The sequence below is a fragment of the Haliaeetus albicilla genome, chromosome 3 (genome assembly GCF_947461875.1).
Source record: "Haliaeetus albicilla chromosome 3, bHalAlb1.1, whole genome shotgun sequence".
Lineage (NCBI taxonomy): Eukaryota > Metazoa > Chordata > Aves > Accipitriformes > Accipitridae > Haliaeetus > Haliaeetus albicilla.
The window spans coordinates 4,782,170-4,805,484 of NC_091485.1; the positions used below are offsets into that span (position 1 = coordinate 4,782,170).

Consider the following 23,315-nt stretch of genomic DNA (forward strand, 5'->3'; position numbering starts at 1 on the left):
TTGCTACTAAAACAATCAGCCGATAAATACTACTATCTAGCCCACTAGGATAATAAGGTTACAGTTACGGTCATTTTGGTTCCGCAAATGTACTGAAACATTGCAGCATCTCGTCTAGATTTATAGACTACATTCTACTTTTTTTTCAGGAACTCAACTGAAGCTTTCCTTTCTTCCATGTAATTTAAAAAAAAAAAAGTACCTGTTATTCCCAGTTTTAGACTAGAAAATTATTTCATTAAGACAGAATCATTTTCAACTCTATTCCCATCTTGTAACATACACCAGAAGGAGAGATTATAACGTTTCAGTGAGGTACTGTTAAATGCATTCCTGTGACAAAAGAGATTTCTGCTAGACATACTCCTGCTACTAAAGAACATATATTGCATGCAAAAATTCAGTCAAAACATAATCAGTTAACAGTTGTCTTTGAAAAATTAATCTGAAAAACATTATTAATGTTGCAGTAAAATAAACAAGATCACACATTTTGCTTTTTCTAAGCATTAGCTTAACATGCTGGAAGATTATTGTTTTCTGTGGGAATTGTATCACCATCTCATTTTCTCCATCATTACTGCCAGGATGCCACAGCAAACCATCTAGGTATTTAAATAGCTGAGATTTGTTTGTTTGTTTGCTTGCTTGCATGGTAGCTCATTTCAGATCTCTTTAAATGTTAATAAATAAAAGTTGAAAAATCAGTGAGAACCTATTTCAGCCATCAAGGCACTATAGGTTTTCTTCACATCAAATCTCTCTTTGACTTTCTGGCAAATTTCAGTTAGGGAAATGATTACTATTTCCTCTTTAGAAACACCTAATATTTTAAGTAACTTTTATATAACCAATGAAAAATCTCATCAAATTTGAGGTGTACGTGGCAAATGAAGAAAATGAAACAAATAATGATAACCGTTCTCAAATTGAAAACAAACAGTATTCATCTTCCTGGCATTACAGAACAAACGTCCACTACCACGTTTCAAGGCACCACTCAAAATACTGATCTGGGTTTAAGACCATTTCACAATGTAATTAGGCCCCACCAAAATTGAAAGCTGCAGTAACTTTAAGCCACAGCCATACCCGTGTGCATGCACTCATGTGAAAGTATCGCACACACTAAATTGCACTGAGGCCGTGACAACATGCAACTTAGTAATGTGCAATATCTCCACCAGAGCAAGCAGAATGGGAGCTTCAGGGAAGAAGGGTATGGTGCATTCAGGAAGAGAACGACATGCTGCTCAGGGAAAGGAAAATGGTTCAGGCAAAGGTGTGCATGCTACTACTTTGGAGACCTGTGAATTGGAGAATTACTGCTTCATCCATTTGGAGGGGCAGGGGGGCAGGGGGGATGGGGGTGGAAATCCAGGCAAGAGCACCACCTCTCTATTTAAGGGGTAAAGGACATAATTTTCCTACTTACGCAGTGAGGTAGGTGACTTAAGATCTGACTTGATTTTACAGAACCTTTCTGAAGAAAGAAAATCTCACACCGATATGTACAGATCATTTCCTCCTGACCCTCAAAATACTACTTCACTAATATAATTATAATTACAATGAAAAATTTTACTAATATTGAAAACTAAAATTATCTAAATACACTAGACCAGTCCAAGTGGTTCTCACATTTCTAAAGCAAGTCATCTTCCTAACCCTGACTGAGAGTGCTGCCAAAAGAATTCCTGCAGCTCAACCTACTCTGGCATAACCCTTCTGCTGCAGTTGCCAGTCCCTCTACTCCCCTTGCTCCACTGGTTCCTGTAGCTGACTTTCAGTAGTTTCAGTGAAAGAAAATCGTGTATTTACTATATTCACAGGCTACTAAACACCACTGCCAGTCAAGGAAGACTCTTGCACATGATGAAGGTGCAATACTACCTTCATATTTCATCACATTTTTGTGCTGATCCCCACTTATGTAATATGGAAAACAGGAAAAAAAAATTAAAATTAAAGAAGAAAAAAAAGGACAGAATGCCAGAAGGGACAAAAGGCAAAGGGCAAATGAAGCATTTATCAAGAAGAAGAAATAGTAATGAAGTATTGCCACACCAATAAAGTTAAAACTAGAGTGAGAAAGACCTGAGATTGATTGCAAACCAAAGAAAAGAGAAACAGATAAACCAACTGGGCACGAAAGACCAAAACTATGAGAGAACAGAAGCTATTTTGCTACTGAGACATTAGCAATATTCAGGATTATTACCAGTTTCCTGAATTTTTATTTCCCACCTCATTTGCAGGCAATGACATCGGAAATTCCAGCATGGAATTTGGCACTGTGAATTTTGAATTAGTTGCTTTATTTGAAGTAGCACCAGTACGTCATATATCAGTCAGAAAACCCTGTGGTCACACATGCCTTTGGTAGTGATCTTCCTCCCAGACTTTTTACTGCTTTTTACAGAATCATCAAGCAAATATTGATCTTTCCTCTCCCTCCACAGATTAAATACTGCCTTCCCCAAAAGGCAAATGATCAGAAGGAGCAAAGGCAGTATATGGCAACAAAGCACATACAAGTGCTTACTCTAATCATCAAAGTTACTCAAAATTGGGAAAACTGATTTATGAATAGTTTGCAAAACTGTATTTGTTCTAAAGTCCAAACACTGTCGGTCCCCTTCTAGAGGATTGCTTGGAGGCTGGCTGCGACAACTGGGACAACTCCATCAAAGGGAGACACCTGGCGCAAAGGCAAATGCCCAGCCTATAAAGAGAATCACATTTGCAACACGGGGAAAGACCAAACCACCAGGAGGCTATCCCTTGTGTTTCCCTTTCCCTCCTTTTCCTGGGAGAAGCCTAGAAAGACTGAATTATGATCCCAGGCTTAGAAGGTCCACACTGAGCAATGGTGCTTCTTGCACCCCTCCCTCCCCTCTTGGTGTCTAAACTCTTAGAAAAGCTGCCCAACTACCACCCAGGCCCATACTTCAGACAATCCCTAGAATCAGCCCCACCACCAACCTGAGGCACACCAACACTAGCAGCTGCCCCACGCGTGGGATTTGTCCTGCTGAGCACAGAGCAGTGGTCCTCACGCCATACAGGAGTTCCCTCCTCCTCTCCATGCTTCAACCATCTGGATGCCATGGTCACAGGCCTTGCTAAAGTCAGGGTAAATGGCAATCACTGCTCTCCCCTTCTCCCGCTACGACAGTCACCTCCTCAAAGCAAGGCTCATGTTAGTCCCATGGGGAAGTTTCTTCCCATGGCTTGTAGCAGATAACTCTTGGATTCCCTTCAAATTCTTTAAAACTCCTGCTTTGTCATCACAGCTGTATCTTTTTTTTTTCCCCCCCACTAGTGAAGTGCAAGTTTAACATCTGTGGTATTGTGACAGAAACAGTTAGATTCAACACTTGGCTCAAAACAGGCTGGAAAGCAGTTCTTACCTCAATACAGCTCATAAATCAATCCCTATGAACAGAGATCTGTCACTGTCTTTGCAATCTCATCACCAAGGGAGTTCGAAAAATATTTGTAAGATCTATAGCTACTTATAGTCCAGACAATAAAAATCACAACACAGCTCTGATGAGAGAAACTGTAATGGGAAAAGGTCTTGGTTTGATTCGGTGCTTGTTGGATAACAGTTTCAAGGTAAGGGATTTCTTGAGCTACAGAAATCATTCGCTGACTGCCCTCCTCCTGACAACATGGAAGAAGAGTATTTTCATGTCATTTGGTCCATGAGCAACAGTGATGTAACTGCACGTCTTGCCAGAACGATCCTTACCCTCTGACAGGACTAGTCAGATGCACACTTAGCTTCGTGCATGTGCTATGTCCTGCTGAAGAGTGATGGGACCTGGAACACAGCTGGTGACTTTCAATATTTATAACCTGATATTTCTACACTTTTGGTCAACTTGAGTGCATGTTTTGAGGCTGAATTCATATTGTGTAATGCTGTCACAGTCTAATGACAAAAGTGACTACAGAAGTTTCATTAGTTGATAATTCATGATACAAATGGAGCCTCTTCCTCCCATCCATTTTGCATGCCTTTTATAGATGAGGTGAACAAGCCATTTTCACATTTCTACCCCTCTAGCAACAACTCATCTTCAAAAACAAAGGACAGCTGCTACTTTGTCACAAAAGAAATGGTTTGCCGTGGCAATTGTTTTTCATATGGCAACAAATTGGGCATGCATAAACTCATGGGAGTTTGTTACTATAATCTTCATATTTACATATTGAAGATCACAGTAAGTATGGAGTGGAATGCAAGCTAATCTAGAAGCATTATGATAAATCCTTAAGTACAACCAAGCAAGAGAGAGAAACTTCTGAAAAATCTCAGAAAAAAGCATTCCAAAGAATTCAGATAAGGCACCAAGTACGGGCTACTCCAAACAAACAAATATGCATGACTGATTCAGGCTACCGCAGTGAACACACAGACTAAGTTCCCTCGTGTATGACAAACAGCTTCACATTCCACATTCTCCCGACACAGGCTTTTGCATGGTGGCTCTTTCCTACTCATTTTCCTGTGGCTTCTCTAACATTATTTTCTTTCTTTCCACCATTCTAAACTCTGTCAAATATCTTGGGTCACCTGTGTGACAGACCTATAAACTTAAAATTGCATTTAATACAATCCTCCTTGCAGAGTATCCATGTCCAGAGAAGCCATATCCTGGCTTTTGACACTGTTCCCCTCTACCAAGGGCTAAAGAGAACAATTCGTGAGACAAGTTTCAGTTTCTAAATCTGCTCACATTCTTCAGAAGAGACAGAACTGAGATATTAACCACATGATCAATGAAACTCAATAGCAGTCACTCAAGAGAAGGGCTATTAGCTTTTTGGCAGACTTCCAAATTTGTGGCTGGATTGCCCCTTCATTTCAAATGACTATAGCAGTTATCATTGTTGTTCAAGATCTTACACAGCATGATATAACCTTCTTACTGTTAAAATGTACCCAGAAACAGCTTAATTCCAATAACAGATAACAACGCTCACTTGTAAAGTACACCTAAGAACAATGGCAAACATTCGGCAATGAGTCTGGAAAGCAGTTTTAATACATCTCCGGTTTAAAGTCTATTCATGTTTTGCATATATGTGCAGGATGACACAGAAAGCAGTGGTGTAAGAGACAATGGCTGTATAGAATTTAGCATGGAGTCTGTTGACTTTGCCCCGTCCATCAACCTTTTTGAAAAAGCGAGCTATGACTTACAACACCTTATTTAAAATCCATTTATCACATTACCAACATGTTAGTGTTTCAAGCTGCTAACAGGTGAAAGTTGACAGTTTCAGTCATCTGTGATGAATGAAATACGTTACTGTACCACCCCAAAAATTGCTTTATTGTGAGATCTCAGTGAGCCATATTTAAAAACACAAAAAATCCTCCTTCAATTACTGTAGTGGTTTAGAGGTGAAACATAAGAATGGTAATTAAGCATGAAACACTGTGGATGCACTCTGGAGATGCAGTACAGTAGTGCTTTAAGTGGGATAAGGAGAGCTCTCCCCTGTTGTTCCCTTTGGTGTAATTTGGTTCATGGAGATCATGAACTAGATTTCTCTCAAATGAAAATGAACTGGAAAGTGCACGCCAGGAGCATATATAATACACTCCAGCTGCAAATGGGTACTTAGTCCCCAAGATTAGACTAAAAATAGTTCAAACTAAATAACTCTGAAATGTGTACAGCACAGATGTCAGGTCCTCCATTTCAACTGTTTTGCTGTATGAATCTGCTACTACTGAGCTGCGCCAGCTGTTAATGCCAACATAGCCGCAAACACACTGCTTCCCGATACGTTAGGGATGTCACATGTGTATCAGTTTTATAAAATACTAGTATTCGCTACAGACCTCTGAAATTTTTTTTAGGCAAGTCCACTCAAATTGCTCTTTTAACAATTGAGTGGGAAAAGTCATCAATGCTAGGTTCTTGAAAATCTGAGAGATTTGCAACTCGTCTTTCAAACATGAGCTGCTGCAATTGCTAAGTATTTGTAGTTGAACATCAAATTTAAAAAAGAATTTTCCAGAAAGGGCAAGAAATCAACAACATACCTTATTGCTTCCTCCACCGATTGGCCGACTATATTTGAGGAGGGACCTGGCTGAGACAAAGGTGTCAGGCTTATCACCCACTTCACTGGCTTGTAGTACTCATCACTGGAACTCAATAGGTAGAACAGCGTGGTCAGAAAAATCACCTGCAAACCAAATTCAAGTTTTAAATTAGAAGGCAATAAATACTTTCCAGAACTACAGCATGCAGCTATGCTTCAGGTATTGAACTTCATTGGAAAGGCACAAAATATTATTCTACAAGCTTGGATTTAGAGAAACACACAGAGCTACAAGAATAATTTTCTCTCCTCCTCCACAAAGAACTTAACAGTTACAGCTAAACTTTATAAAACTTCTAGCCCTGTTCAGCCTCTTCCCAAAGTCACATCTAGATCAAACAACTAGAATATTGTTGATCCAGATCAACAACATTCTAGTTGTTGGGGGTTTTTTGCCCCAGCATGTTTAGCAGATCAAAGAATTACTGAATAGTAATATCTATTCTTAAAAAAACCCCAAACAACCCACCACCAAAACACCACTAAATAAATCTGAGTTGTCTCAAGAGTCATTATGCAGCTGGATATCAGATATCAATTAAACAAAAACTCACAAACAGAAAATTTATAATATTTATTAGGCTGGCAATCCTGATTCATTACTCCTGTGAGTTTGAAGATGAGTCTCAGCAGAAGTGATGGCAGTTCCACTGTTTCAGTTTAAAGACAAAAAAAATACAATCAAATTATATTAGCTTCCTGGACATTGCAGTCCACTATGTTTTCCTTATTTTCCTGTCAGTGGGCTCAGCAACTTCTTGGGCTAAGTATACATCACAGAAATGTGTCCATCCACATCTTAATCTTTTGATAAGCCAAACAGCCTGACCTCCATGAGTCTCTTACGTTCAAGCATTTTATCCAGTCTGCAGACACCTCATGCCCTTTTCCTGCATTCTTTCTGAACACGCTCAGAGAAAAAAACCACAGACGGCACAACATCACCAGTACCATTACCAGTCTCAAGAATAACATCCATTTGTCGCTGTTCCTAATTCCTTTCCACTCAGTGAAATGTTACTACTACTTCCCCTGACCCTCCCAGCCTTTCCCTTGAAAGTCACACTCAGCTGTTCACCTACTGTGACCCCTTTCCAAAATATCATATATAGGTTTAGGCTGTATTCCATCTTCCCAGGTGTGTAACTTCTGCCTTGGGTGATAAACCTACCTATCTACTAAAACAAGTCATTACATCAGTACATTTAAACAGTATACTGTTAACATTCATTTTGAGATCATAAAAACAAACACACACACACACACACACACACACAAAACCAAATCCCCAAAACCCCAACCCTGAATTAGGCCTTGGTTTAACGGGAAATAATCCAGTGCCAGTAGCAACATCAGCTATGTTTTGTTACAATTTCAAATGAGTAAATCTTAAAGCTTGAATCAGATTTTAGCATCCTCTGTAATGCTGCAACTATGGTTATTTTCTCCTTGATAGGGCCTGCCATTTCTCCACAGCTACTGTAGTATTTCCTAATTTTGCTACAAAACTCCCTATACTGAAACAGGCATCCAGGTGGTGTTTTGTCTTCCTTCCACTGGGATCTGGCTACAGATCCTTCTTGCAGTGCAGTTTTCAACACAGATAGCAGCATATTGCTCTAAGTACAATAGTCTCTACTCATCCTGACACTCTCAGAAAGCAAAGTGAAAAACAGCTCCACTGGATCTTGTTTTATTACGACTGCCTCAGTTAACTTCTGAAGATGTTGCCTCTTGAAAAGAATACAGCAGCCAGGGAACAAGCTAATGAACTGCAGCAAACAGGCAAAGCTTGATTCCCTGTGGTATGAGTAACATACAGGGCTGACTTGAGACAGGCTACGAATAAGAGCTTAGGGATTAGTTCAAGTGGCAACATGCACGTCACCTGTACCAACTTGAAAAGCTGTTCTTCCCCAGTGTTCACAGAAGAAACTTGCTTTCTTAGGTAGTAACAGCACACAAAACATACACATACCTATCTGAACTGCAGAAGCCAAAGTGACAGCTGAGGATGAACAGCAATGGAACAAGGATGTTAAACTGAACTACAAGCTAGGAAAAAATACAAACCTAACTCCTTCTATTAAGACAAGATGCATGTAACCACAGCACCATACAAAATCAACTGAATTTTAGATTACCTGCATGTTGAGAAATCAACATATTTGCTTTAGCTCAATAGGTACGGAAATGCAAAAAGAAGCAGTAGTCACAGAATATAATAATTTATCATCAAGTGGTTTGCTGACTCTTCAAACAAGTAGAATAGCTTCAACAGTACATTCAGCAGGAAAAAGATATGTCCATATCAACTGGAGTCTGAAAGTTTTCAGACCTCTTTTACAGGGTGTCTGAGATTTCAGATATTACCTAAACTGTTTCCTAAGCAACAATTCAAGATCCTGCTGATGACTATGAGGAGGAATTCAGCAAAGATAAAATAGTAAGATCTCTCCATTGTTAAACAATTGATGGATTACTATTTCTTGCAGTAGAATTTGTTCTGTAGCCCAAAATGTTGAATACTCTAATTTGAGTGGGGATAGACTGAATTCAAGGAGAAAGCTACAAGTAAACACTCTATACTAATATGGTAATTCAGTATTTCCATATATATCAAGAAAACACATGACTTAATTGCTTGTGCATCAGGTCCATAGACTTGGGAAATATTTTTGTATCTGCCTTTCATACTCAATTTTCTGCCCAAAAGCTTTGGTCTTGGGTTCTTTTTCTTTTTTTCTTTCTTTTTTTACAGCATCAAAAAAATTGTGTGTTCCCCACAGGACTGTGGATACCCATCAGCCAAATGGAGCTTTTCTCTTCTGATCTTTGTAACAGAGTATGAGCAGAGTGTGAATATATACACGCACACACAAAGGCATACATATACATCCATGTGCATGTGCGTGCGGATAGGATCTCGTATTCAGAAGTGAAACAGACGTGGCACTCTTGTAACTAATGATGAGTTTTCAAACGTCTGTTGAGGATCTGAATACAGTCTTACTGGATCATGGACGGATATGCTGCACAGATTACTTCCTACTGAATGTTTTGATGGAAGATGTATTTTTCAAAATGGAGGTTCTCAACAAAGTGTCTATTATTTCCATTCCAAAGTGCAATATTTTAAACCATTTATCAAAATAAAACTCACTATTTAAATTTTTATTCAAGATGACTAAAACTGGACTGAAATGTAACCAGTTGAAAAGCTAACCACTTCAGGAATTGTCTTGTTGGAAAATTTAAATTAGTTTGTGCCACTTCAAACTAGTAAAAACTCTTCTGTAGCAACTAAGAATCCTGCAAAATGAAAAAAAAAAATAAGAGCACAGTTAAAGCTGGAGTAGTGCTTTCTTTTAAACACAGCTCTACCTAGACATAATTTAAAAGAATTCCTTCTGTTTCACATTAAAAAAAACACAAAAAAACCAAACAACCAAACCAAACCTCCCTCAGTAGCCCATTAAATATATCTTTCGTCAAAACACAGACATGGCATTTTCAAGAGTCAGCTTTTTCAGCTGACACTACTGGCTGGACCATAGCAACACACAAAATGTGCTCAAATGCTGCCTACCTAGCTTTAGGGTTCAGTCCATTCAAAATGTAAAAAATCTATTCCAAAACTGCATTAAAAAAAGGAGATGGGGAAAGGATATTGGGCCAGGTAGCAGTCAAAGATGCAGCAATTAAAGTAAAACAATCAAAAACTCTGAAACTATTTGCCCTCACATTCAATATGAACTTTATACAAAAGCTCTTTCTCCTTACTGGAGAATAGTGAGTTTTCCCAGGAAACCATGAACTTCTTAATTCAAGACTTTCCAAAAGAGAACAAAAACCAGCTCACGCTGAAATCTCAGCTTAAAGAAAAACTAAACTGTTAAAGATATCCACCCCTGGAAAGTAAATTATTGAAAAAAACCTTGCTACAGAAAAAAATGTAAGTATGCCTTGAGACCCCAGAAGAACAAGAACCGTTAAGGTCACACTTCTGGTCTCCTCCATCTCACCTGGAAGGTATTTTTCTTTAGCTCTGAAGGAAGGAACACGAATGGCAGGTAAATCTAACAATGACATAATACCAAATGGGATTCAGTAACAATGCACACCACAAAAGTTAAGAAAGCTGCAGTGATTTATCCTAGGGTCACATCTGGATTTTTTCTGCTTATTGCATTAAGCTGTTGCAGGAGGGAAAGATAAAAAAAAAAAGGCACAAGGAAAAATTAAGAAGCAGTTATATTATTTCTACATGAACTCCATGACAGTTCATTAAGTTATCCTAAAAAGTACTTTAAGGTTCAACTAAATTCTCACAACTAGCATTTTCATTTACTTACTGCCCCAAATAATGGACTGTATTAATCTTTATTTAGTGCAGGCTATTTACTGAATATCCTAGATTTAAGTCCTTTCTCTTTCAGTCATAAGCTGTTAACAAACCCAAACTAAACCCTATTAAAACAAGTTCCATTAATTTATCTTTTTGTGTTTTAAGAAAATCTGTTTAGTTTTTATAGCAAGAACCTTTGCGAAAGACTTTCATAAAGATGAGAAACCATGCCTCTGCATAGACACAACAGCCTATGAAACGTACAGTGCAAACAAGACTAAGTTATAGCAGTCTCCCACAGTGTTTAACAGCATTAGTAACTACTCTCCAGGTACGCATGCAAATTTTAAATGCCTTCAAAAGAGGTAGTTCATACAGTTACAAGAACACCAACACTTAACATGACATTTTCTGTGCATAGAAATGGAGGCGAGTGTATCCCTTTACCTTGGTGGATTTGAAGTACAGTTAACAGGACAAAGTTGTTCAGGGATTGTTTTGCCTTATTTCTTAAAAGTTGAAGTATTTCTCAGTTCTGCTGTTTGCATTTCAAAGGCTACCATCATCAAGAATCTACAGAAAGAACCTATACGTGTATTGAAACAAATCTTTCCTATATATGTAAGAGCATTAAGAGTGCAAAAATGGAAGCTCGTGGTCAAACCCAGGAAACCAAGAGTGCAGGACTGATGTGTTTTGGTTGGGAAAGCCTTATATGACCGTTTTAAGCTAACGTGTTCAACCTACAATGGAAGTGAAGGAAATAAGAGTAGCCTTTAGGGCATCTAAGCTTTAAAAGTTTCCAACACAGCAATATCCCAACTAGCTCTGCTAAACCAGCTGACTGCACAGTGCCCCAGCAAGTGGTGGGACCCTTCTGACAGACAAAAAGGCAGGATCACACATCACAGCAACAGCATGTAATGAACTTGGTATATGCCATTGGGCATCTGGAGCTAAATTTTGTGTGTGAGCAATGAGTGCGTTGAAATTATCTGCAATTATTATCCAAACTTGTCATTTTTAAGTACGCTAACTTCTCAGATGCTGTTTTCAATGTGTCATCATGGGTGAATTGTGGGCTAAGGAGAAGAAATGAAATACTCCCATGCAATCTTTTCTTTACTAACTGAAAGATAACTAGAGAACAACAAAATTAAGTGGCAGTGATTTTCTTCAGTTCAAGACAGCCATTCAATTAAGTCTTATTGTGATCTTAAATACTGAAAAGAATCCACATTGGTGCCTTGAAATGGCATTATTTCAATTTTGCAGCTTTGACTACAAAGACCTCCCTCCTGAGCAAGCATCGACAAAGGCAATGAAGTTAAACTGGCAAAACCGTTTGTTTTCTAACAAATGTTTTTGAATCCTGAACTAAAAGTGAGGACGTGGATTTCAGTCAAGCTTCCAAGATCAGTATCTGTTTAGTTAAACCAGGAAAAAGTCCCAGGCTAGCGTTTTAGGAGATTTTTACTTTAAGTAACAGCTGTGATAGCAAATAAGAAAGAAGTTACCTCTCATTATAAATTATTCCACACAGCTGTGACATTTACAAACAAAAGAAACTATAAACATCTAGCTCACATAATACACTAAAAAGTAATACATCTGTTAAAGAAAACACCTTTAATAAAAAGGTTTCAGAGACTACTACTCAGTGTGGGCAATAACTTTATTAAGAATGAACTTTGTGTAGAAAGTGTTCTGTGAAGAACTCACATAGGTTAAATAAAAAAAAAAAAATGCAACCACCCCCTCACACAGATTTGTTGAAGACACATTAAAAGAGGGAATATAAGGTAATCCTTGTGAAATAAATACTTTGGCTGACATTTCCCTGTAACAATTTTTCCTCTCTTCAGAGAGCATTGGCTTGTTTAAGGATATGCTTATGAGGACGTGCCATAAGATTTCAGCAGTTATATATGATAACACAAGTTACAGCTCAGTATCTTCAAGGCCAGATACAGAAGTTTTCCATGAACAGAATGATAGGAAGACTGCCAGCTCCTTAATGTGGAAGTTACACAAATCTTGCCCTTTGCCTAGAATACACCCCGAACAAGAGATTTGAAAGTTGCAAAATCTTAAGGAATTTTGGTATTAGATAAGATTGGATGATGTTTTCAATGCTTTAGGTTTGATTTTTCTTTGTTACAACATGTGCAATTAGGTTCCTTCAGCAAAACAGACCCTGTAAACCGATGACATACTACTTACCACTGAAAGCACAAAATTGAGAAGAGCTGTCCCACTATGGAACAGGATTGTCACTAATGTTGTAACTGTAGTAAACAACAGGCTCACATTGCGACTCATCACTATCCACAGAGACTCCAGGATCTGTAACAGGAGGGGGAAGAGAAGACAGTGAGGCACCAGATAGTATTAGCTAAGACAGAGAACTGCTTACAGTGATTCATCTCCATCAAGCTGTACAAAGAAGACATTTTAAAAAAAAAAAAAATCATCTTCCCTCACTCCAGAATTACAGCACGTAATGTCAAGTGAAAACGTCTACTTTACCAAAGACAAGTTTCTAATAGATGGTTACAAGGTTTTATAATTTTTCTCCCAGTGCTCAAAATTATTTCACCATGCTAAACTGCAAAAAATCTAGATGCGGTGACGCTTGTTTATTGCAATTAACATCACCATCAGTTGAAAGCAGATCTTGTCTTGGGAGAGAAAACTCATCTTTTCAAAAGCAGAAATGCTAAAACACAAAGAAGAAGGAGTAACACCAGAAGCTGGAAATACATCTGAAGACAGCTTCAAATCAAATAATAAAATTACTAGTTTAATAAATTTGTTCTAAAAATGTTTTAATGGTAATGAGATACAATTTTTGTAATGTCTGCAGACAACTACACAAGTTGTGATTTCGAGGAGGGATGCACCAGTTAGTCAAGTCAACCACAGATTTATTTGTGGAAAATAAATCAAGCAATGCTAGACAATCTATTGAATTTTGTACTGGCTTGGGGAACTGACTACTGATTAGTTACAGACAGTAAAGAGTAGTTTTGAGACATGCCTTTAAACACAGAATACCCATGACAGCCAAATTAGTTTATGTACGGATGCAGACACATCAATCTGAATAAGGCAGCAACTTCATGAGCCATTAAGGACATAAAGGCATGGCATGGTACATGGAGGCATCCTAAACACAGGGCACAGTAGTTTCAGAACAAATATTTCATTCAGAAGGAATACGCTAAGACTGTATCAGTGAAACTGATTCAAACATATAAAAGAAGCAAGGTTACAAACAAAAAGCCATACCTTCTTTCAGACTAACTAATATAACTGGAAAAAAAATGTAAAAGCTCTGACACAAAAGCCCTTCTCAAGGTTCAAAGCTGTAAGTGAAGACTTCAATACTAGCAACAGTTACTCTTGGTTTAATGAGTATATTAATCAATTAGACTGAATTAAAACAAAAAAAAGCCAAAAACCCAAAACAACAACAAAACAACCCCAACAGCAGCTGGCTTTTGCAGAGCAGACAAAGGAGTGTGAGCCATGTGATTGCCTCTCCTTTGGAACTGAGTGAAAGATATGGAAGATAATTTATTAAGCATAAACTTGGGAGGGAATAAGTGCTGGGGAAGTGACAGGGAATTACAACACATAGTAAAACCAGAAAGATCTGCTTAGTTCATGCTTCTTGCTATTTAATGAGAGTTATGAATTTTAAGGTTCACCTTTTGAACAGGTTTTATCAGTCTCCCTTGAGAATTCAAGTGAGGTTAGAAGTGAAGAGGATATTCTACTGACAAATGTTCTTCCACTGGTACTTGTCCCCTTCCTTCTTCTATGGATTAAGAATTCATTCTGGGGGTGCAGCAGTGGTATAACTTCATGCAGCCACCAGGCATCTTTATTAAATGTACATTACACTATGAAAACTGTAAACACAGAGCACAGTGATTTTTGAGGAAATTGTTTGTGGCTAAAGCAGAGGCCTTTGAGTTGGTAGTCAGTAAAAATAGTACTGCCATTGCTAGTAACAGGCTGTAAGTTGTATGCTAACTGTGCAAGGTTCCAGTCCCAGATGTTTAAGTCTGTTACTAGAACTTGGTGTGTGAACAGGAGCTTGGTGCCACAGGTCTCCTGTTATGTTGTGGAGTTCAATCTCACAACAGCAGCAAAGGCCTTGAAAATAGGGACGCAGGTTGAAGACAAAGGCCCCCGAAACACAAGCAGTTCATTGAGGAAGAAGGAATTGGAAAATGTACAATCTTAAGAGCTAGCAAAAGACTGCTTTTGCTTTAAGAAAATGTGGTAGCAACTAAGGAAGGGGAAAAAAAAAAATAAAACCAAACAGGCAAGCAACAGGACAAGTCACCTGCCATCTCTTGGAAAAGTAATGCCTCTTCAAATATCACACAGCATATAGTCCACGGCAGAGGTCAAGGGGTGGAAGTTGTCCAGAAAAAGAAACACCTTATAAAATGACAAGCTCCTTAATTTAAGGGAAGAAGATGTCCATTTCAGTTCCAGCTTTCTGTATTTAAGAGCTCTTGAGCCTGCTTGCTTTGACTTCTGTAACTCAGACCATGAAGGCTAGAGGCTATTGCTGACAACTACACAGCGTCACCAGATGGTATTCTATCCTCACAGCTCATGTAGGACACAATTGTTTAGGACTGACCACTTTGAATATGTAATGATAACAATTAGTAGATTGTAAAACAAACCATTAGCATGAATTGTGTTGTTAAAGAAAGCTAGTCTAATAAAGTTTTCAAGATTAAAATTAGCCTGATTTATCAGTCTTCTAAATACTGATCACAGCAATCATTAATTCCCTCCCTAGCACACCATCACTTGCAACACATCAGCTGAGCTGATATTGGCAAGTGGTTCACAAGGACAGGGGCTTATTCCATCTGCTACAAGACAGTGTACATCTAGTGGGGGCTGGGAAAGTTTCCTTCAAAATAGTATGTTCCTCCAGTATAGGTTGTATTTGTTTAACACTTTCCCTAGAAGCTTTAGCCTAAGGAGCTGATAACCAGGAGTATACAACTGCAGTTAGTTTGAAGGCTGTTATCAGGTGGTTCAATCACTATCAGGAATGGTTCTCCTAGAAGAACATCCTTGTTAGGTAGAGTCACTGGTTGGAACTGTTGTACTAGTTATCACTAGCATTTGCTTTAGAGTAAGTGCAGACAGTGCCTTTCATTCAGCTTCAGTGTCTTACGAAAGCAAGTGCATCTTTTAGGACTCATCTCCAGCTACAGAGTAAGTTCCTCGTTATGCGTATGTACCATTAAAATTTCAAGACACATGCTTCTCATTGCTAGGATAAGAAAACAGACATAGCAGACATTAATCATTACTGAATACAGTATCAGAAAGTGCTCAAATACTTCACTAACAGTCACAAAATCAAAATACCTGCACCTAAGAAGAGTTCATGTTGCTGTTTGATTCCCAGAGCATACTGCAGCGGAGTTAATGAGCTCAGTTACTAGGCAGAAACAATTTCTAACACCTTGCCAGCTGAGATGAGTTCTCTAAAACACAACTATCAACATTTATGCAATAATGACACTTTTAATATTACTGTTACTCAATAACTGAAAAACACACCTCCTTCCCCAAAACTCTGCTTTGTAAGTAGCCTTAAGAGATCAGGGTTTAAAAGAGCTATGAAGCTGTACAGAATTCAAGACTCCCTTATGCATCACACTGTGATGTGCCACCGTCAGCATCAGTTGCTGTGCCTTTCCAATCTGTAACAGGTAAGAAATCAAAATTGCACTTAATGTTCTTAGCCATCTAAGGTGTCCTATTGGCCTCTTAAACTGGCCAATACTTGAAAGCAAGGTTTAAAAGGAATTTGATCAAAACAAGTTATTTGCTGAGAACTTCAAGTCAACAAACTTCTGGAAGCCAGGTAAATTCATGTACCTAATTTGATTATAGAGATCATTAACAGATTTATAAAGGGAATAAAACTGGACACAAAGAGGGATTAGGAAAAAAAATCTGTCCTTCTGTATACTTTTAATTTTTTTTCTGTTCAGAAAGATGTATCATCCTGACAACTCAAAAATGACAGCAACAGAACAAGTCAGTAAACCTTTAAGGTAAAAGACAAACAATGGACTTTGTGAAGAACAATACAGTATGCACAAGATCAAAGGCCTCCTGCTCCAGTAAAAGCTGATTTCCAAACAAATGTTTACCCATAAAGTCCTGGGATAACCCTTTAGGGCTCAACAGCTTATTTTTGAAAAAACATCTTTGCTTGACCTTTACATGAAACAGAGACAAAACAGCAACAGAAAAAAGGACCATCCTCCAGCATCATGTCTTTTGACTTTCTGATTGTAAAGAAATCAACTCCTCCTCTAAAATTATGCATCACATTGAATTTCACCTACCCTGAAAAAAACAACACCCATTATGAAGAGAACACAAAACCTCTGAATGCTTACCTTAGCAGAAAAAAAAAAAAAAAAAAAAAAAAAGGTAGTTGAATTATTACTGAAGAGTGGACTGTATTAGCTATCAACTTAGGAGATTACTTGAAGAAATTCTCAGGGCCAGAGAAAACATTAGGATATGTGGTAACTCAGTGAAAGTATTTGAGAAAGTGACTTGATTTGGCACGCACAGATCAGCCATGCTAGAGGCACGGATAGAGAAACCTAACTGAGCTGAAGCTCGCTGTGTACGTCTTAATGGAAGGTCTTCTGTCTTCCTGTCTGGGAAATCTCCGAATGAGATACTGGCTGCTGGTGGAATGATGCATATTCTTGTGCAAGAGGCAAAAAGATCAATTTAAGGAGACATTAGTAATGTCTCATATACCATCAAGGGAGTTCTGAGTGATCATTCACAGATTTAGCCAGCAGGAATTTACTTTTTCAAGGTTTCAAGCCTTCAAGAACTGGACGAAAAAGGTATGAATGGAAAAGCAAGTGAATGGGGAAGGAATGACGCTTTTTTATTTTTCAGAAATTAAATCCTAATAGTCCAGCTATATATTGCTTATTTCATTCACCCGGAAAACTACCTTAGAATAGACCATGGGGTGCAAAATTCGAGGCATAAGTGAGGATCCACTCTAGTTCTCTCCCCAAAATAAGAACAGGATGAAGTAAACCCCACTTCAGAAACACATCACTGGATAAACTGGTTTAGAACACTACTGCTTCTAAAGAATACCAGAAAAATCTGAAGCTGAAAGGCAGCAGTGCTGCTAACACCAAAGCTTTTAGAAAAAAAGCAAACTGATGATCTGGAAGAGCTTATCTTCATATTAAATCTTCAGGCAATTTACATGTTTATATAGTGAATTACTTTAAAATAATTAAGGTCTGTCTACATCAAACTAGAGCTAAGCGTAACTGCTATAATGAACAGCACATTTTGAGGAGGGTACAGAAGTCTTCTGTGCTTTATCTAATATTCAAAGTACTGAATCGATGCATATTGTTACAAATTAAATGAATGACAGTAATTCCCCAGCACAGCTATACCAGTGATTTAATTATATGCTTTCAACTCTAATATGAAAGTTTCTTCCACTACGGAAAAAGCCTGAAGTTAAACACTTGCATCTGTCATCTTTTAACATTTTTCTTACAGCAAACGCTCCTTCTCTTACTAAAGAGGATGAACACTTCCTATGATTTCCATCAATGGAAAAGAGCTTATCTGCTTGTGATTGCAATATGACACTGTCAAACAGCTGTATTTTCAGAGAATACAAAGTCATCTGTACTATTCTGAAATATTTCAGAAAGCCAAGGGGCCAGCAAGGCAGTTACTTTATAGTAAACACTAGCCTCAATCTATGCGTAAGTACTTATTATGTGCAAGTAGTGTAATCTTAGTTTACTCTTTTCTAAAGGTAGGGGAAATCTCACTATAGCTGCATATCCACACACACTTCATTACAGTTACTTCATTGTCTTTAAATGTGTTGTGTTTTAAAAAACTGTCAAAGCAGTTTTGGGACTGCACTGTGTCTTGCTATATCCTTACCTGCACGTTAGCATTGATTTCAAGTCTCCAATTGCAGAAACATCCTGCAGTTTGAATTATAGCTAACCTATTTAAATCCCCCCACCAATCCACCCCACAATCCACACCACACACAACACACTCAACCAAAAAAAAAAAAAATCCCACCCAAAGTCCCACAAAACACAAAAAAACCCAAACAAAAAAAGCCAAAAAATCCCCAAACCAAACACAAACAAAATCCACCCAAAATAAGAAAGGAACCCCCAAAACCAATACTCCTCAAAAGCACCCACTTAATTTAAAATATTGATCCTTCCCAATTCAGTATGCCATTCTAATAACTCATGGTTCCTCTTCAAAATACCAAGAGAAAGATTTTCATGCTCTGATAAAAACATAAATCCCAAATACAGTAAGCTTCCATTGTATCCTAGGGTAGGTAAGCAACTTGCTTAGAAACACCAAACTTAAGTCAAAACTATTCTTATTTTCATCATCTCCCAAGTTTTAATGACCTAAACAAGCACAGAAATCAGACTTTCATCAATTTTCATTTGAAATATCAGTGAGTAATGTTTATGCAATGCATTGTGGATGAGCAAGCCAGCAAAGAAAATGCTGCCCGGTAAGGATATGAAATCAGGATTTAGAGCTATATACTGTGCTGACTGGTTTACAGTCTGTCATTAAGGACGTGAGCGTATGGAGAAAAAGGACAGGTGTTTCCCAACAGCTGATGAGTAATGAGTTCATGGAAATAAACAGGAAAGCAAGTCAACTGCTGGCACTTTTTTCCCCTGAACTTCTAAACCAGATTTTAGAAGTAAAGCAAAGCATGCTAGCTAGATATAAATTTTAATATTAATGTATTTCAGTCTTCAATATTTATTCTCTTTACACTATTTCCTGCATTATTCTAGCCTATTTAGATTACTGAAGCACACTTATCATCATGGTTTCTGAGCACTGTGCAGCAATGCTGTAAATGACATTGCTAGCACCTATCGTGTAGTTTCTCCTCCTTCTCTCCCTCTTGCCTAGAGGGAAACTCCATATTGATTTTAAATGATGATGTGTTGTGCATTTTTATAACTCTGCCTCAAGCATGCACGGTCAACTTTCAGAAAGTATTAAGCAAATTTCACTGTTAACTGCAAAAAGGTTCACTGCAATAAAAAGTTTCTCTCAACTTTTTCTTGACTCACATCTTCTGTGATAGAAACTGTAACCATTTAAGCAGCAGTTGAAGGAGTACAGAAAAAGCACACAGGCCCACCAGTTAAACCAAGAACTGCCTCCAGGCAAATACTAGCTTTAATTGTATCCACACTTTAATTGTATCCACAGAAACATTATATTGCGAGTTAGGCCTAAATAGTATTCTTCCAAAATGGATAAATAGTAATCTGAAGATACTTCTCATTTATAACAGCTCAAGTCAAAGATGAACTATATCAGGGATTGACTCTGTATAAAAGATGTTAAGTCTGAAATGCTTAATAGAGAAATGTAGTTGCTTCAGTTTGGATTGCTTTCAATGCTTTTTCTTTTTCTCCTCATGAGGTGAAAGGTCCAGTGCATTAATTGAGGAATTCATACAGTGTAAAATATTAATTTCACTCTCCACAGAACTTTCATAAAAGAAGAGAGAAATAAGCTGCTTTCAACCCAATGAATAACAATTTGAGGGAAAAAAAGTAAGACTACAAAAAAATATTTTGTTTTCACAACCTCTTGGTCAACAGTTTCCTCAATTATAGCCTAGACAAATTGGTCTCTTTTTAAAAAAGACAAAACTACATAATATAAAGCATTTAAAACCAACTTGCAGGTGACACAGGTAATCCTACAGTAACAATCTCCCTCAGGAAGAAGTCTGGGAAGCTAGCATTAATGAAGATGCCGAAATCAGGAGGGCTTCTTCATCATAACCACTTCTGTTTGTAGTGTGGTTATATCTTAAGTAGGCTTACAATAATTGCTTAGGTAATTAATTGTAAGTAACACTGTTTCCATAATTTTCCATGTACTTGAATCCATAACCTTAGTGGTAGTCCTAGGAGGAATTCTTATCAGTTAAAAATGAGACCAATTTGGTAATAAGGGCAAAAAATACATACCGAAAGAAATGTTTCAATGTTATCATGAACAAATGATGCGACATCTTGCCAGTCCAGAATATCACCAAGCCAGCTGTTTTGACGGTTTATGTGCCATTTGTGCCCTTTGTGTCTTCCAGAGTGTGTTACATTCTTAAAGAGAGACACAGACGTAAAGAAAACAGACATTTGAATAACGTGCAGATATGAGAAAGCCAAAGACTAACATTTTCTTAATGAGGAACAGAGCCAACATGCATCTAAATACTTAGACCTGCTTTAACTGGCATCCTCAAAAAATACCTGGAAGTACTCTGTACACTGGAAAAATTAAAAACTGACAGAAAAATCATAGTTAATTATCCCATGTAATGACAGTTCAGTATATTGTACTGATTCACCTCAGTTGAACATTAGCTTTACAGCTTCACTGATACAATGGTATCCATCTTGCTTTTTATGAAAGCACACAAGAAAGAAGGAATATTTTAGTTACTGCCTACATAATTTACTGTTTGCAACATACAACTTCTCCCAGGTACAACCCACAAATGAAAATACAAGCAGAAACCAAAACAAGTAGTTTTCTCACAGCCAGCGTCTACTTCTGCACTGGCAATGTTCAGTCATGCAAAAGCTAAAAGCTGAACTAGAAACATGGAGGATTTCTTCTGACTACACAGCTTTGTAACTGCAACACAGCGAGACAACAGGAAATGGCCATAACCACAACAGCTAATTCCTTAAGTGGCTTCACCCTAATTATGAAGTTGCCTATTGTCCAGCTGAATCACACCTGATTACTGTCTGGCATGAGACTATTTGACTCAGTCTGGGACTGCGACAACTGTTTCAGAGAAGGATGCCAAAATTCCACTGCAAGCAAGTCCGAGCAAACCCGTTGACTACAACAGACCTCATCCTAATCTTTAATAGCAAAAGACTTCTCAATTTCTCAAACTCCGATGTTTATGTTAAGTGTCCCACTACTTCTCTTAGAATTTTCCAAAAACTTTTAACCTTACCAGCCTGCATTCAAAATGACAGTATCTTTTTTGGCATACATGGCAAGTAGTATTCCAAGTGTAGCCCCTGCACTGATTTATCTAGGAGCATTACATTTTCTGCTTATTACCAATTCTCCCTAGATGCATTGTTACACTTTACAATGCACAATTAGCAACATTCACTAACAATCCACAGCGACACAGAAATCTTTTTTCTGAGCTGGCTGTTTATTTAGAGCAGAAACATGAGTGGTCAAAAATCTCCCTCCAATAGGCCTTCTGTATTTGCAAACTGTATCAAGAACTGATTTTCTGTTCATCTAGTTCTTTTTTCAAAGACAGCTCTCACCATTAACTAGCAGAATCTGGCATCATTTGCAAATTTTGTAACATGGTTATTCATACACATCAAGTTAATTGTTATTTAGCAACCATACTGTTGTAGCACCTAAGGCCTCAGGTGTTGATAAATAAGGGATTCGAAGAAATTGTCAACTGGTTCCTCTTCAACAAATTCACTAGATCTTAGAAACAAAACAAATCCCCACACCTGAATGGACTAGGAAGAGGAGATTCTTGCCCTTGAAAAAGACACCTTGATTGCAGCGTTATGCCATCATCTTCCAAGTGGTTTAATATTCTGCCACTATTTTACTTCATTGAGTACATAGACACAATGATGACTGATCTATCACAACATCTTTAGAACCTTTTAAAATACACACCATTTGCTACCTACTGATCTTCTCAGAAAGTAGCAGTTAATGCTTGAACCTACATTTCGTCAGCAACTTCCTCAACTCTACAGCTTTCATGAAAGAGTTATCACCTGAGCCTGGGTTCTTCAGGTACCTACAGATTGCTTGAAAGCTGTATTGAGTTAAGAGATGGTACAGATGTCCTCCATGCTGCACATGTCCTCCATGCTGCACTATCATCTAGTTTACCAGTTTTCAGATATACTAAAAGGACTACACAAGGCTACTGTAATATTACAGAAGAAAATAGCCAGGTGGAAAGCACTCAGATGAGACATCTACATGGAGATGGAGTGTGACAGAAGGGGCAAGATTAGAAATAGACTCTGGAGGAGTTACCTGCAGCCCGCAGATAACCAGCTGCAGCCCAGCATGCCAATGGTAACATAGGGTGTCTAGTATGTAAACAGCAGTCAGGGGAACAGACTTCAAGATTGTAGACAGCAACCACCATTGTGTTCCTGAAGCTCTTTCTGCCATTTTGATTGCTAGGGAAGCTGTTTCTTACCCTACCAGAAGAGCATCTACATGAAAGAAGCCTCATCGTGTTCCCTCAAATAACAGTGGCAGGAAAGAAATCACATAATGCAAAGAACACAGACATAACCTGTGCTGCATACTGCAGCAACAAAAATATTCCTCCTGCACATGTAGTGACACAGAGCTCTACTGAACCATACAGTCCTGACACACAGCCTGTATTAGTAAAAGCAACACGTTTATCACCATAACTGTATCAAAAGTGGCACATTTCTTGGTCAAGCGTTTAACACTGAACACTCCCAAGTGCTTAAGTCCAGCCAAAATCTATTTTAGATACAGCTTTAATTTCTCCTCAGTGGTCCCATATTCCTCAACAGCATCATGTTATCTCTCCACATGCTCTTCTACAGCATTACCTTGTCAGAAGGAGAAACTGATGCTTTCCCCATCTATTTTGACTACTATACTGAAACTCTTAAACTTATTTTAATACAGA

General features: G+C 38.0%; 1 protein-coding gene across 2 annotated transcripts in view; it reads right to left on the minus strand.

Moving 5' to 3' along the window:
* The window catches only part of TMEM245 (transmembrane protein 245), an 86,677-nt gene that overhangs the window by 22,437 nt on the left and 40,925 nt on the right, over positions 1 to 23,315 (minus strand). For both annotated transcript variants that reach the window (XM_069778716.1, XM_069778715.1), the window contains 3 exons: positions 20,593 to 20,724; positions 12,701 to 12,823; positions 6,068 to 6,213 (listed from right to left, as the gene is read on the minus strand). In XM_069778716.1, the coding sequence (XP_069634817.1) occupies positions 6,068 to 6,213; positions 12,701 to 12,823; positions 20,593 to 20,724 (401 nt within the window). The remainder of the gene's footprint in view (positions 1 to 6,067; positions 6,214 to 12,700; positions 12,824 to 20,592; positions 20,725 to 23,315) is intronic.